This window comes from Tetrao urogallus (genome assembly GCF_951394365.1).
Source record: "Tetrao urogallus genome assembly, chromosome: 1".
Classification (NCBI taxonomy): domain Eukaryota; kingdom Metazoa; phylum Chordata; class Aves; order Galliformes; family Phasianidae; genus Tetrao; species Tetrao urogallus.
The window spans coordinates 86,250,196-86,267,086 of record NC_136813.1 but is presented as its reverse complement, the minus strand read 5'-3'; the positions used below and the strand labels follow the sequence as shown (position 1 = coordinate 86,267,086).

Genomic DNA, 16,891 nt, shown 5'->3' with positions numbered 1-16,891 from the left:
AAAGAAAACAATTATTGTTCCGCCCATTTCTGTGTACATTTCATTCTCTACCAGCTGACCACAAGTGTATTCCAGCTCACTGTCAACGAGGTCTTCGTATAAAGTTTACAGCCTGGAAGGAAGTGTCATGTTATGGCTAAAAGGCTTTCTGAATTTCCAGTGCCATATTATTTCCCTGCTTTGGTTAAGATGTATTATGACGCTTCCTGTCAAATCTCACTCTTACTGCCCCAAATTCACAGTGCAAAATACACAGTACAATTTAGCAGGGGTACTAAATTAGTGATGGTTTTGGTTTTGATTTTTTTTTTTCTTTTTAAAAACATTGCAAGGTTTAGAGATGATGTGAGAACCTAAGATTCTCACAGGTGTTGTAGGGTGCGATGCCAACTTTAGCTTACGTTTCATTGTATAAACACTTTCCCATCTCTGTTTGGTATCCAGCAAATAATCCTATCAGAAATTTTCCAAACATCCTGTGTTTTTGTCTCTACTGTCCACTTCAAATTTTCAAAGTATAAATTAGTAGCTATACATCTGTTGCTGCTGCTCTGCTTGAACCTGTTGCTGTCCTGACTGCTGCTGCGCTGGCTGTGCCGCGGGCTGCAAGACGTCAGTTTGAGGCACCGACCTCCATGTCAGAGGATGCTGTTCTGTTATCTGGTTTCCTAGAGGAGCAATGGAGTTCACCAAGGTGGTTAGATTTATAAAATGGGCCACAGAATGAGGATTGGCTGCCTCTGGCTGCGGCTGGATCTGAATGTCATTCTGGCGGTTGTGCAGCATGGCAGAACCGCTGACTGTGTCAAACGTCACAGTGAGAATGGAGTTGTCCAGCTGCAACTGGCGCTCCGGAGCAGTCAGGTGGCCCACAGCCACTGGTTGGAGGTTTGTGAATTGCGTTCCAGCTGCCGTTGTAATGGGGGTAACAGTGATATTTGTCAGTCCAACAGAACTGGACGGCGCTGTGACATTTGGGTCACCAAGGGTCACCACCACCTGAGGAAAAACAGAAACCTTATATTGCACAGCTGACTGTCAAGTATCTAGCACTGAGAAAGACCAGCTGAGTGCTGATGGGCTCACATGTTGCTACTGCCACTAAAAGAACTCATACAAATAGAGGGCAAACAAAGCTGGTGCAGGGTCTGGAGCACAGGCTTAATAAGGAGCAGCTGAAGGAGCTGGGATTGTTCAGTCTGGAGAAGAGGAAGCTCAGGGGAGACCTTGCTCTCTACAACTACCTGAAGGGAGGTTGAAGTGAGCTGGGGTTGCCTCTTCTCTCGTGTAACTGGTGACAGGACCAGAGGGAATGGCTTCAAGCTGCGCCAGGGGAGATTTAGGCTGGACGTTAGGAAGTATTACTTCTCTGAAAGCGTGGTCAGGCACTGGAATGGGCTGCCCAGGGGGGTGGTGGAGTCACCGACCCTGGAGGTGTTCAAGCAACATTTGGATTTTGTGTTGAGGGACATGGTTTAGTGAGAAATATTGGTGATAGCTGGATGGTTGGACTGGGTGATCTTGTAGGTCTTTTCCAACCTTGGTGTTTCTGTGATTCTGTGAGAGGGGAGTATAGAGCACTTGAACATAACTTCCAAGTGTAGAAGAAAGAAGATAATGAGAGGGGAGCATATGTAACTTTCAAAACCATCAGTTAAATTGACTGTCTTGACACTTGTAGTCACAGCATCAGCCAGTTAGTTGGCAAACAAGGAGATGATAACATAAAAAAAAAAAACAGAAACAGATGTGAGGAGTTGCATGGACAAACACCTTTTTTTTCCTCTATTTATCTTCATCTTACTGAAGTTTATCAAACTAGCCCTAAATGTTTGATAATGTTTTTGTGTTTACCACAAGGAAACCAGAAGTGTTATCCCCCTAGGCAGTGCCAGCTGCCCACCCTTCTACTGGAGCTTACCTGCTGAATGCTCTGTACAGCTGAATTAGTCTCATCTCCAACATTTCCTGTAAATTCAGCTTCTTTCTCTGTGTATTCACTGAAGGCAGGGTCCTCAGGAACTTGAGTTTCCTCCTCCTCACCCGACTTCTGCTTTCGTTTCTGGCCACGCTTAGGAGCTTTCATATGCTGTTTTCCTTCTGGTAATTCTCCCTGTTCCAAGGCTAATTCCGGCTGAAGCAACAAATTTCCAAATGAAACACTAAGCAAAATGACTTGATGAAGTTCCATGTAAGACTACTATTACCTGTAGTTGGTTTACTGTTGATTTTCAAGTAAAAAAAACAAACTTCAGCCAAAACTTGATTGCAGGGAATGAGAACTCACCCTGTAATTACCTCCATTTTATAAGCACGTGTTATATAACAAAACAGACTGATCTTGAATCTGCTTGTACTGCTTAGAAGACAGCATACCACACCTTAACCTGGGACTGATTTCTAAAAAAACATATTCCTTGCCTATCAGCCCACGCTTGGCTATGATACATACCAAAAAAGCAACACCCCCAGTAAGTCTGAAAATCTTGCTGCCACTGGAATTTGGCAACGGTAAATGTACCTGAACAATCCCAATTGAAGAGGCATCAATGGTTGTAGTCTCTGGCAGCTGCTCTAAATCATCAATCTTCACTGAAAGAATCTGTGGACAAAGAGGTATCAGCCTTGGTGAACAAACTGCAGCCAAACAATACAGTATTACCTTACCTAATCACAGAGCAAAAACGCTGCATCCAACATGTCATACAAACCATTTAATGTAATGGTTTAATTTAATATAACCACAGCTTGTTTTGTTTTAAATAGCCTTTATCTTGTGGCACAAAAATCTTTTCCTTTTCACTGAAAAGCAAAGTTTAAAGACAACATTAGAAGAATGTGTTTTTTCTCGTATTCCAGACAGCCCACAACCTACCGAGAAGTGAAGAATTCTGTAGAAAAGAAATATAATATTTTGTAAAATGTAATTGGCTAAAAATTACTTTATAAAACTTATTTTATTGCTATTGATAATAAACACATTAAATGTGTCCTACTCTATTGTCCCCAGCAGAATCTCTGCAGCTCAGCTTATCAAAAAACAGGAACAAATTGCCTCTAAATTGCAGATAGCTAGCTGCATTTTTAGTCCAAAAATCAATAAACAGAAGCTTTTTGCTGGCATCTTTCCCTGTCACTGTGATGAAAAGTAGGCATAATTTAAGGCAAAGCAACACTGATGATAATTTGGTTGTAAAATAAAGGCTAAAATGGAAAGAACAAGCTTTAAACAACCTAAAGAAGAAACTGCTGAGAAAAAAAGCACATACATTATCTATTCAGAAATCCACTAGCTCCACTAGAGTCAGACAAAACAACCCTCTAATCCAAATTCTCCAGGTAGCATTTATCTTTATTATTTATTATTTTGTATCATCATCGGATGCTGCTGTCACCTCTATTCACCATTTCTTTCAGATCACTTCTGAATACAGAGAACATAATGAAGAAAAAAAAAATGAACTATGCTCACTGACAGATGAATACAAAATATGAAAAAATCATACATTTAAGCAAAGGCGAAAAAACAAGATTTAAACAATCAGAAGAAAATCATTTTTAGGGAGTGACAATCAGGTGTGTTTACTGCTGAAATATAACATAAGAGTTCATTCAGTTAAGTGCAAGCTTAAGAGATAGTGCCCAAGCTAAGGTTAATTTACCCTTAACCAAAATTTGCCTCAAAAGAACAGGGATAAAAAAGAGTTGGGGTGGAACTCCTTCTATATCACTGAAGGCCATTAAGTTTCCAAAACAAAACAAAAGTCAAAATACCAAAGCACGCCATGAGCTACTTGCCAAACTAACTCACCTCTGGATGTTTACGCCTCATATGTCGACTCATGGATGCTCTGGTAGAAACCTTTGTCCCACACAGCTGACAGCTCTGGGCTTCCACCTTATCGTGAGTGAGCTGTATGTGTTTCTGGAGCATGTAATCAGTGACATACTTCTTATCACAAACTGAACACGTCCACTGTTTTCCTACTGGTGGCAGATGGAAGGAAAATCTGTTAGCGACAGCCCCGAAAGGTGAGTATCATACTGTCAGTAGCTCAAGAAGAGGAACTACAGAAAAAATTAAGCTATAGTACTTGGCTATTATTTCTTGGAGATTTTACCTGTATGAATCAACTTATGAGTTTCCATTGTATTTCTCTCACTAAAAGTCTTCCCACAGAGCTCACACATGAAATCTTTGATTCCTGTATGAAGAGTACATTTAGCATAAGAGCAGTAATAGTTTAAGGCATCTGGGATAATTTTAAATCTCGTATTACTAAAAACCCCATCACACAGCCTAACAAGTAGGGAAAGCCCAGCATCACCAGCTATTTTTTAGCTAAACCATGCCACTCTTATCAATCAGAAAATAACAGTAAGAAATGGGAAATAAGAAACTAAAGACTAATTTAAAATGGAAGCAACACTCTAGGCCTACCCGAGACCAAACCAACCTCCATTAAAAAAGGAAAACATGAAACCAACCAACCGGTGTATCTTAGCTGCATAATACAACAGTGGTTCTGGCTGACAAGAGGTCAAAATCCCACTTTTCAAAAAGCACAATATGTGTATTTCTATTCTGACACTCTCACTCTTCTAGATACGAGTTCTCCCAAGAAGCATTTAGTTGATTTTGCACATCTTTAGAGACCTCACCCGTGTGTCTTTTGTAATGCTTCAGCATGTTGACTTTCTGTGCAAATTTTCGGTGACATTCCTTGCATTCATATTCTTTTATCCCTTTATGAAGTTTCATGTGGTGACGAAGTGCATGTTTTGTCTTCATTCCTATGAGACAAACAGACACAGCTAAAAGCGTGGTATGAAGATTTTCTCCATTTCTCCCACCTTCAGAGAAGAACTCAAACTAAATTCATTGTTAGCCAATAGCAATTTATCACTATTCTTCTAGACCCAGGCAAAAGCTCTGGAAAACATCCGAAGAATCACCGAGGAAGAAGCAGAACAGCAAGGAAAACAGAAGAAAAAACATTATCAGAGATATCACATTTAATGCCTTTACTAAAATGCCAGTTCAGTAATTGCTCAGATTGTAACAAATAACTCAAAAAGTAGAAACTACTTTTGACAGTTGAGGCTCTTAGAGAAATCACTCTAAGTTTATGTCTGAAAACAACTTACAATGAAAAAAATACAAGCAACCAAGATTTTTGTTCACTTTGGTGCTGCAAACGCAGCAGAATTCAGTCAGAGAAGCACTTCTCAATCTAACAGAACAGAGGCAAATTTTATTAACATTAGACGCATCTTACAGGTCATGGAAGCAGTTCATAAATTTAGAAGTGTTTTATATATCTGTCAAGCTCCTGATTAATAGTTTCTAACACTCGCAAGTAAAGAAATTTACATTCGGAGGACCTTCCCAATATTCTAAGAGCAGAATTTGAATTCAGATATTCATCTGCTATTCAGTACCACAATTAATGGAAAACAAGGCTTTAGACATACCTTTGCCACATTCTGCACACAAGTATTCTCGGATATTATCATGGACCCGCATGTGTTCTTTTAACATGTCTTTCCTAGCAAATGATTTGCCACATTGCTCACAAGCATGACTTTTTACACCTTAAAAATAAATGTAAAAGACAACATAAACAAACAAAAAAAAATGTTAATGAAAAATGTGCATCCCCTCAAAACTGACTAGATTGGTGAATTAGAGGGCGACAGTCCATCTGTGTCGTCAGCCACATCTTTCATGCATACTGTAGTCCAAACTGCATTAGGAGGGTTAGAGAAAGAAAAGCTGCTTTTTTGTGTGTGTGCATGATCTGAAAAAAGACAATGCCTGAAGTAGGGCAATACTGTATAGCATGAAATAATAATGAATTGTTAAAAATGATTTTGCAATAGCAGTTTTCAGCCTGTGTAATGGTGAGAAGGCGACATGGATAAGAATTTGAGGAAGAACGGAATACAGAATTAGGTTTTTTAGCAGATGAATCCTGCGTGGGATTAACCAAGGATCTTCTGCACTGTGGGCTTTGACCAAATATCTTCATTAACACTTTCTGCTTTAGAAAACTGGTCTACCTTAAAGCATAAATAGATAATTTATCTTATTGTAACTTAGAATAAAAACCCAGAAGCTTTTTTCTTGGGGGAAAAAAAAAAAAAAAAAAAGGCAGGCACTGGCAACAGAAATTTTTTTGGAATATTGATAATTATAAAGAAACACAGCATTTTTACCTGTATGTATAAGCTTATGTCTTTCCAGATTCCCTATACTGTTAAAAATCCTTCCACAGATTTCACATGGATGGATGTATCTGAAACCAAAAAGACCAAAACTGTCACACCTCCCCTGAGACAGAGATGATTTTTAGACATTTCTGTCAGTAACTTTATTTGGTAATTACTAGACAAGTTCCTTCAACTGTAAATGTAAGCTTGGAGCACTTTGGTATTGCTATGTCCTCAAATCATAATCGTGTTCTTGCTTTTTAATTCTTATTAAAAAGCACAGATTTATACTTTTACAAAGACCGAACTGGGAGGCTGTTGATTAATAACACTAAGTGAATTACTAATGTTATAAATTTCATTATAGCCCAGTTCTCCTAAAGCATCAGATGAGAGAGCCACCGTGACTACAGAAAGACAGCTCCTCTTAGCAGTCCAACAAGTCATCTTACTTCTGCACATTAGGATCAGGTAGGTTCTCCCGGTGAATGACCATGTGTGCATGGTAAGTGGCCTTCAAGGCAAAGCGTCGATTACAAATGCTACAGCCATAGCCTTTCTCCTTGTGCACGTCCATTATATGCTTCAAGTACTCCTTTCCTCGGCCGAAAGTTAACTGTGAAATGAACCAATAGTGAATGAAAGGGGAAGAAGTTCCTTGCGAACAGCTGTGGTTTAGTAACACATTATTGGGATCTACAGTCAGAAGCAGCAGTCAGAAATATTCTGCTTATCGCTAGATGAAATATCTTTGAAAGCTAGATTTGGGACTGAACCTGTTTGGCCATTACAAGCACTCTGCTACACGACATCAATTAATTCACTCAGAAAACCAGATCAGTATGGTATCTCTGGGTCCTTGTTGACAGAGGGCAGAAGAGCATAATGAAAACAGTTCACTTATTTTTGGACAGAGAAGTGCTTCTTGTACTACATTAGTAGAAGACCTCCAATTATTTGTGCAGCAAGGAACAGACTTAAAAAGAGCCACGTATAATCTTCACTAGCTGTTTAAGCAAGGATGCCACAGACAGAGATAAATGTTTTTTGAGCTCGAAGGCATAGTATTCCATTCTGCAGAGAAAGCATCAGCGCTAGCTTCAGGGAGTTTGTATTTCTTGGCATTTGTAGGGCAGAGATTCCAGCTCAGCTCTTGGAAGCACTACAGCTACAACAGACAGGAGCTCCACCAGGGCTAAGTAGCGTTGCATATTCTTTTATGCTCCTACGTATCAGGGCAAAGTGCCACGACAACGTGTTCATTTGCTCTAATTTTGCTGCTATTCAGGGCATGGCTGACAGCACTGTACAGCTTGGTGAAGATGTCCTTTGGGAAAAGAAAACTAAGTGAGAGACTCCCAAAATCTTGGAACACGTATTTCACCAATACTCATTTGTATGTAGTTCTCCTTTATAAGTGCATCAGTTTTCAGCCAAAAAGAGCCTCCCTATCTCACAATAGCTTACACTCATCTTCCATCGCCTTACAGTTCACAAACTTCACAAACACCTGCAGAAGCACTAAAAGAGACCAGCTTTCAGAAACACCCTTCTAATTTGAAACAGCAACATTTCCCTCATTTAGAAGCATATATTTTATACAGTTTATGTACCCATTAAGTGCCAGACGTTAAAATTAGCAAGTATATGATTAACTGGTGCGACCACATTTTATGCTTACTGACATAAGCTTAAAATCAGTTTGCAGATAAGAACAGAAACCTGAAGTACTAATATCTCCAAGTCTTTTCCATGAGAAGGTAGGCTAAGTGCTTTCACTACATTGTATGTATCTGTGATATAAATTCTGATTTCCAGAGGACAAGCCAGTGATTTAACTCCCAAGATTCTCCAGCTCCACTGCCAGTTTGGCCAGTTCTGCTGTTCCCACAGATCATTTTTTGCAACCCTCTCACTCCTGCGCAGTGTGCTCCCCATGAATATATAGAACCCAAAGATCCCATTCTTCCTCATTACTTCTTTACAAAATGGCAAAAGCCCATGCAGTTAAAGGCTGACAGAGTCTTCCTCTGCTTGCTGACAAGTAAGCAAAGTATATTCCAGTACCATCCTGGTAGTAATAGAGTAGGCCAAGAATAAGCGTTTTCATGTTGGACGCTAACAGGAGTGTTAATCCCCCAAAGTGGATACCCACTAGACAGCATTTGATCTTTTTGAAATGAATCAAATTGTGAATGGTATCATTCAGAAATACCACTTGAACATGAATATTTTTTTAATTTGCACATAATTAAAACATAGTCTAAGAATTGAATGAACAGAAATTTACTGTTTCTTCCTCCAGTTTTGCTTGCTTGCTGCCTTGCATACAGGGAAACATATGCCTTTATCTTTTTAAGTGTCTGGCATTCACCTTGCAGAACACCACCATGTCTTGTGGAATGACATCACTTTGTAGATTAGAGCTCTGCAGAGGAGAGCAGACCTGTGAGCTGGCCTGCGCTTTCCTAATTTTCAACATTACTTAAAGTTATAAATAATTGATAGACACCTCCACTCCTTCCCTCCCATTAAATTAATTTGAAAGTATTTAAAGCTACCTGGCACCTTTTGCAGCTATACTTGTGAGGCTCAGAATCTGCACTTTCATCAGAATTGTCATCATTTTCTTCTGATGAGATTCCAATTTTACCAATGAACTCTTCCCTCTGGTGATCGTCCATTAGTGCTATATCCTGTGCAAAGTAGGAAAGAATATTATGTTTTAATAGATTAAACATCTATTTCAAAATGTAATACCTCAACAGCATTTTCTCCACACTGACTGCCTCACATTATCAGCTGCTGTAGCACTATTTATCAACATCATCTAGATTATCTTCCCATTTCATTCAAGATAAAGAAATTCACTCTGTCCATGATTAAACAAGAAACAACCATTCATCTGAACAGATAATACCAGATTTTGTGTATAGAATGAATTTTAATGTAAACAGAGTCAACGGGTTCAGTATTACATCCACATAAGAGTCTTTACAAATGTCACTGAGTGATACAATTCCTTTAGATTTCGGGTTAACCAAGTGATGCCAAAATAATCAGCATCTGTTTAGACACTGCTAGTCTTTTTTTTTTTTTTTTTTCCCCTCTTTAAATGGTTTGAATCATTTTGACAAAACCAGGAAAGGAACTGAGCACGCAGCCAGTTATGCTGGTATATACAAGAGAATCACAATCACTGGCATGGAAAAGAGCAGGAACAGTTATTTTTGTTGTTGGTTGGTGAAGTTTTTTTCAGTGCAGAGAGGGGATGACAGTAAACCCTCATCTCAGCCAAACTACAGCTGGAAAAATACATCTGTTAGCAGCCGTCTTGTTAGGTAATTATTCTTTCTGCTTTAAAGCAATCCACCTCAATGACTCATGCAAAGTCACAAGTTTAGAAGAGCATTCTGAAATAACACATGTGGAAACCCAGAGCCATAGGTAAAGAACACAGTGCTTGCTAGACTGCAGCAGAAACATCACCACACGGGATACACAATCACTTGTGTTGCCATACAACACATGGCTGTAACAGTCTCACTATGTTTATCCATATGTTTGTTAATGTTTGCTAAATAACGTGACTTCTCTACCAAACAATTTACACAGTACCTTAAAATGGACATGAATGTGATCTCTCAACACATCCACTCTAAAAAATTTACGTCCACAGATTTCACAGGTGTATTTCTTGTCTCCATGTGTTAGAAGGTGTTTGTTCATATTGCTTCTACATGAAAACACCTAAAAGAAAGAAGGATGGGTTTTTGTATCACATCCAGCAGGGCTGCAGTTCTTTACAAGTTACCCAACAGATAGCTAAGAATGTACCTCCTGTCTTTTTTATTTATACAGACCAGAAACAGACAGGAACATCTGTTATCTAGCCAGCAGATGACCTCACAAACTGGTGACAAAGCAAAACATATATGCAGCTCCAAAGAACTTAAAGAAATTGCCTACTTATTAGAGGTGGGCTTACAAATAAATGCAGCAGAATTACATAGGGTAAGTTTATTTAGACAGTGCCTTTTAAACCAAGAATGTTGCCATCTATCTGTAAAAAGATACATGCACAAAATCTATCTTCACTGAAATTAACAAACTGAAAGCATCAAAATCAAAAGCTTACCCCCCAGTTTAAGTGTTGCTTGAGTACACCTTCCACCATGAATCATTAAACATTTATAAAATCACTAGTAAAATCCACAGTCTTTGCACTGGTGACAGTAGCAACTTCAGATAATGAATATTAAGCTCCAAAACACAACAATGGCACAATCACACAATGAATTCACTTGGAATTCTAACAGATTTTCAATACAGTCAATTGTAGCCATTTTCATTCTGGATGAAAATCTTCACTCTAAATAGCGTAAGTCATGAGGATTCACTGCCAGACACAGTGACCATGTTGCACGTCCTGAAAAAACTCTAGTGTGAACTTCAGTTTTGTTCTTTTTTTTGTCATAACAGCTTCCACAATCACTGGCTGTAGTGGAACTTGGGCATATAATAGAGCTCATGCAGCTGAAAGAGGATCATCTTGGCTGGGCCTCAGGACTTGCTGCTGACTGACCATGCATCTGTGTAAGCTGCGAGGCAGTCTGATGTGGCACATACTGCACTAAATGTCATTTACCTCAACCTTTTGGCAGACGGTGTGTCTATTCAAGTAGATAGTTATTGTGTTTTAATGCGTGGCTGGTAACACGTTCTACGTCAAGATAATTCATTTAGAGACTCAGAGCTGAGGCACTGTACCCTCAGCATGTTCCTGGAGCTACAACACATAGCTTCACGGGGCACATGCTGGCAAAGCAGCCTACCTTCCCACACACAGGACATCCCGAAGGCTCCTTCTTGTAGCGAACCATGTTTTCCGTGCTGTGTTCAAAGTCTTCTCTTTTCACACGCCTCACCCCTTTACAGAACAGCCCCCATCAAAAAAACAAAACAAAAAAAATAAACCATGGCTTTCCACTCCAATCTGCATGCCCTCTCAGGTGAGTACTGTAAAGAAGAGTGAAATACTGGGAAGAGCCTCAATGCAGAATTTAATTGCTAGCAAAAGGATCATTTCTTAGTAAAAATGCCATCTTAAGAATACAGAAGAATTCTGCCAAAGGGAAGTATTGTGGCCTGTTGGATATTACTCCAACTGTAATGTGTCTGAAAACAGGAATTTATTGTCAATAACAGAAAACAGGCAGATCTAATAGACCTTGGTATTTTGATCAGATATCTAGACTAGAAATCCCTTTGTCAGTCTCTGAGGGGAGAGAGAATAACCCAGCATCATTTCTGATGTTCAAGGACGATTACAGACCTCTTTCTTTGCTACTTTCCATGAAGAAAAGGGCTGCTGCTGTTCTGTGACAACTGAATGTGAAACTTCTTGCCATTACTACTCAAAACCTTGTCCTCTAGTTCAGGACACAGAGAGCTGAATCATGAAAGTTCAGTGATGGCTGGCCGTGCCCAAAGTGACAAATTACATAATTTGACTGCTTTATTATTATTTTTATATATATATATCACCTTCATCCTTATCTTCTACACCACTAGTGGTATTTTAACGTATAATTTGGTAAGCTGTCATTGTCCAAGTTTTTCCAGACCCTTTGAGGAGTATCTATAACACAGAATCATATCATAGAGTGCTGTGGGTTGAAAAGGACCACAACGATCATCTAATTTCAACCCCCCTGCTATGTGCAGCATTGCCAACCAGCAGACCAGGCTGCCCAGAGCCACGTCCAGCCTGGAACATAACATCCTTAGATGTTGGAAATTTTGAAATCTCATAATCTCATCTTCATATACTCCCTAGATTACATCACACAGCATTCCATTTATACAATATTGGTCAGGTAGCAGCCTATAGAATAGATTTATATTTATACAGCAGTCACTTTCAGTTAATTCTCTGCTCTCAGATATTCTAATTACCACATATCTAAAAGAGAAAAATCAAAGAAACTAAAAAAAAAAACAACCAAAACAACAACAAAAAAAAAGACTGATAAAATTAGGTTGTCTCAGATACTGCATGATGAGCCAAGCAGCTTTCATGTGACTGTCAGCAGCACTGCATCCAATCATGTGAAGTTAAAAAAAAAGGGTGCAGCTCCTAAAAAGGTTTCTCAGATCTAAATAACTCCCCTCCAGGATTCATTACTGTTATTTTTCATAAACTTCACATACTGCTGAAATCTGCAACTTTACAGCAAGAAACTGACTAAAAACGACACCTACCATAATAACTAGGTTCATAGGTGGTAAGCTTACCTTCCAGGTGTCGTCTTTGATGGTCCAGCATGACATCCTTCCTGTAGAACATCTTATTGCAGATTTCACATGCAAACTTCTTATCTCCATGCTTTTTCTTGTGTTTGGAAAGATTACTGTTTGTAGAAAAGAATCTGAAACACATCTCACACTGGAACGTCTTGTCATCTGTAAGCAAGAGAAACCAGGCAGCTTTTTAAAAGGAAAGCAAGTTTTCTATGTTTGTGACATATCTTTTAGTTCTTTTGTGAAACCTGAGTTATAGCATACAAGTAATCAATCGTTATATATAGATTGAGGAAGGAAATTAAGTATGTATTTTTTTTTAACTCTAAAATCTGTCCTCTCATTAAAAGTATAATAAACACCAAACAATACACCAAGTGCATCTTTGCTATCTGTGAAGTTAACAATCCCTGGAGAGTATTTCTTCAAAAGCAATAACAACATATGTCAGTTCAACACTGACTCTACCATCATGTCTTCCTTCCCTGGTCTATTTCTATCATGGTCTAGCATACATTAAAATAATGTTCAAAGTAGACTCAGTTACAGTTGATTCAAGTTTTCAATGATGGTAAAATAGCTGTGTATATGGCAACACGTCAGAACACTGTCAGCTATATCTAAACATCAGAATACTGCCAGCATTGGCTACTAATGTCAGCCAGTACAGTATACTCCAGAAGAAAGTACAAAATCTCAGAAGAGGAACATTAAAAGTAACAGGCCTACGGGAAATTTGTTTTGTATTCAGTAGTTGAGACTTCTGTCAGAAAATGAAAGCATGGTCCTTTAGGTGGAATTTGTCAACACTACAGCAATCACAAAGATGCTAACTGCTTGATTTGTCAAATCGGAGAGCAAAAACTGCTGCTCATTATGGTAGCAGTCAACTCAGAAAGAAAATGAGCCAATCTCTTTGAATGTTGAGGTCATTCAGCTTTGCTTCCCATTCTTCATAAGGCTGAGTTCTTATTCAATCTGTACCCTTTCAAAGGAAATCAGAAAATTTATTTTGAATGGTGCTTGAGGCGGCAGCTACCCAGGTGATTCTGAACAGGGAGTTATCATGTGTCTATAAAAGTAATCAGGCTGTCATTTTTTAAGCATAAAATCACTCAGAACATCTAATAGGAGTAATAACAAGGGAAGGCTGTGGAAGGAAAGGACAGGCTCTAGTGATAGCAAGAAGGAAACATACGGAGAGATTATTTTAAGTATAAAGAAAGCATGAAAAAGCAGAAGAAAACTAATCTCTGAAAATTGCAGACTATCAATAATAGCGACCTCTTTTTCAGTTCCTCTTACTCAGAGGAATTAGTTGAAATAGTTTCAGGAAAGAAAGTTAAACAGAGACAGTGAAAGGGTATCCATGAACATACAAGTGAAATACCAGTGACGATATTTTATGGGTGAGCAGGGAAAAGAAAAATGGCAACACATAAGTGGATGTATTACTCTACAGATTATGGATTCTACTTTGATTATTGCAAAAAGAAGTTTTATAAGGGAAGGAAGAAAGGAAAGTGGCAGGCTGCTTGCAATAATGAAAAAAATCCAAATGCGTACTTTCCCTTTGTAGTTAGCATGCTGAGGTGGATTTGTGGGCATACCCATAAAGATGAGAGGAAGCTGAAACATTAGCCATGCTCACCTGTCCTGCAGTTATGGAATTCCAAGGCACTCTCTATTCGAAAAGCCTTTTCACATGTTGTGCACTTGTATCTGTACTCACTGTCAACCTGAGAATTACAAAGATTATTTAAGAGGGGAAAACGTTGAGTCATGATTGACAGAGAAATCTCAATTACTTTTTCTGCTTTTTATCTCGACCAATTTTTCTGCCTTCAACATGATGTTTAAATATACACCGGTGCAAAATTCTAACGCTATATTATCATGCTATGTTCCTACATTTGATCTCTACTAAAAAAACAAAACAACAAAAAAACCAACAGTAGACCAATAGACCAATAGACCATGCGTGCATCTAACAGTCTTCCTGATTACCCCAAGTCTGACAGAGAAATTTTGAAAAGCAAATAACCTGACTCATCCTCTAGCTCCCAAATAGATGCCAGGAATACGAGAGCCTTGGGTCTTGATGTCAGGCAACAGAAATTTTCAATGATAAGACCCCACCACTGGGATGTTTAATACTAATATGGTGATAGTAGAACTAAATAGCCCTCGTCAGCAGGCACAGCACTCTACTATAAGCTCTGTAAGTTTACACATGGGCTCACAGCTCTCATTAACGCAGCCTTTACCCAGAGTATTCATACACTATCTCTGCAACAGGCAGAGATAAATAAACGGGGACAGGCAAACAAAAGTAGAGCAATACTGTTTGGTACAATAAACTCAAGTCCAATCTCACCTCTGGGTCATGTAGGTGCAGCTAATTTCAGCTTGTCTTACTGTAACTGATGCCTGAAAACACCCTTCTACGGGAAATTGAGACACAAAAAGAACTTTATGGCCTTAAGTAAGCCCACGCTTTCCAAACTGATGAGCTGTTCTAACAGAAGATGTTACCTCTCCTTATCAGTCTTACCTCACTTATAAGAAATTCACAGAGATATCCGCTCAAGCATAATTGACCCAAATTCCCCAGTGAGCATCTGGAAGCTCACTGCACATTTTCACATAACCTCAGAAAAAGCCAGCTGGTCATTTCCACTCACTTCATTCCTGCTGTGCTTGTATGAAACATGCTGCTTTAAGCTCTCCTTACGGCTGAACAGTTTTGCGCATTCCTCACATTTAAATAGTTTGTCACCTGAGGGCATCAATCAAGATTAAAAAAAAAAGTAGTCAGAAACTGATAATAATCAACTCTAAGACAAGACAGGGGAAATCAAAGCACAAACAAAACAAACAGGCTAATGATTAGAAGCTTTAGTAATTCAGGAGATCCAGATAGTAGATCTTAACCTTTTTCATTCTAGTGAAGTTTACCTAGTGACAATTTTGTTTGATTCCCCCCCACCCTTTTCTGAAGTGCTGTTTTTTGCAAAATCTTTAAAAGCAGGTCACGAGGAATCCTGGAACTGCAGATCACAGAAGGGAAAGCACTTTGGTGATATTTTCACAGCAGTGTTGATCATGAGACTGTTCAGATGGGGGAATATATCTGTAAAGGGACTCATAGTTTTGGAAAGTCATCGCCTCCTTCCCCCTGCTTAAACCTGTATCTAGATTCAAATTTTAAATAATTTCAGTTCCTATAGTCTGCATAACTTAAAAAAGGAAAAAAAAAAAAAAAAAGAAGAGCTCTATTAAAACAATGCATACCAATATCTAAGAACAGCTTAAGATGTTTTTACTCAAAAGTGGAACCAATGAGAGAAAGAAACAATGCACAAGCAAGACAAAAGCAAACCTACCATGAGAACGGATGTGCCTGCTGAGGTTGCTGCTGTTCTGGAAGATCTTACTGCAGATACTGCACTGATAGACTCTTTTGTGCTCCCCAAGTTGTTTTATCAGCTTCCGCCGTATACCATGTCTACTGGAGAGAATTAAACTTCTTTTGAGGGACATGCTGTTTTGGTGATGAGCAAACCTACTGGATCAGAGAAAGAAAGGCAGGGACTGAAAGGTATCCCACAGGTTGCAAGAAAGTCCCACCAGATGGCGAAAGCTAGAAGATGTTATGCTCAGCTTCTGACAGGAGAGGGAGCGCTGGAGCCTCATCATTGCGAAGACGACCTTTCAGCCACCTGCTAGAAGCAGCAGATGTTGGAAAGCAGCTTGCTTCGAGTTAACTTCACCCAAGACAAAAAAGAAAGGAAGCAGGAGCCACCAACCCCACAGATTGTCTTTTCAGGCCTCTCAGAGGAGAACAAAGGATCCGTTCTGCTCCTCTGAAAAAATACCATTAGCATGCTTTCAGCTTAGAAATCTTGGCAGTTTTCATGCAAAAAGCATGTATGGTAAAAAAGGCAGCAGGGCACCAAGAAGCAACAGTGTTCTATTTCCCAGCACCACCACCAGCTGGAATGAATTTTTGATGGCTCTGTATCTGCTAAGGACTGTAGTATATAACATTACTAGCTAATTTTGAAATATCTAACAAGCACTTTATTATGCAAAAAAATAAAAATCAAGAAGCCAATTTTACCAAGTCAGAAAGACAAAAAATAATTTTAAAAGTCCTTGATATTTAAAAGTCTCCTTGAGGTTCTGGTATACTTACGTTTTCACTTTCTACTGCTCTAAGTCTGAGGTGACACACTCAAATCAATATGAAGTGATTTATGAGTTAAAATACAAACCAGACTGAATAATTGCTAGCTTTCTTTTAAAGCAAAAATCTATTTGCCTGTTTTATGACCAACATTCAACAGGAGTATATTCAATTGCACAGTATTTC

The 16,891-nt window shown here is 38.9% G+C and overlaps 1 protein-coding gene across 1 annotated transcript in view; it reads right to left on the bottom strand.

Annotated features, from left to right (window-relative positions):
- Positions 1–522: 522 nt before the first annotated feature.
- Positions 523–16,891, bottom strand: part of PRDM15 (PR/SET domain 15) — a gene marked incomplete at its 3' end in the record, with an annotated part of 32,379 nt that continues 16,010 nt past the window's right edge. The window contains exons 10-25 of the mRNA XM_079544090.1: positions 15,903–16,084; positions 15,201–15,295; positions 14,168–14,255; positions 12,511–12,678; positions 11,049–11,143; positions 9,832–9,963; positions 8,775–8,909; positions 6,666–6,829; positions 6,220–6,299; positions 5,476–5,595; positions 4,663–4,794; positions 4,122–4,205; positions 3,812–3,987; positions 2,522–2,602; positions 1,922–2,134; positions 523–999 (exon numbers count right to left, since the gene is read on the bottom strand). Coding sequence (XP_079400216.1) covers positions 523–999; positions 1,922–2,134; positions 2,522–2,602; positions 3,812–3,987; positions 4,122–4,205; positions 4,663–4,794; positions 5,476–5,595; positions 6,220–6,299; positions 6,666–6,829; positions 8,775–8,909; positions 9,832–9,963; positions 11,049–11,143; positions 12,511–12,678; positions 14,168–14,255; positions 15,201–15,295; positions 15,903–16,084 — 2,422 coding nt within the window. The remainder of the gene's footprint in view (positions 1,000–1,921; positions 2,135–2,521; positions 2,603–3,811; positions 3,988–4,121; positions 4,206–4,662; positions 4,795–5,475; positions 5,596–6,219; positions 6,300–6,665; positions 6,830–8,774; positions 8,910–9,831; positions 9,964–11,048; positions 11,144–12,510; positions 12,679–14,167; positions 14,256–15,200; positions 15,296–15,902; positions 16,085–16,891) is intronic.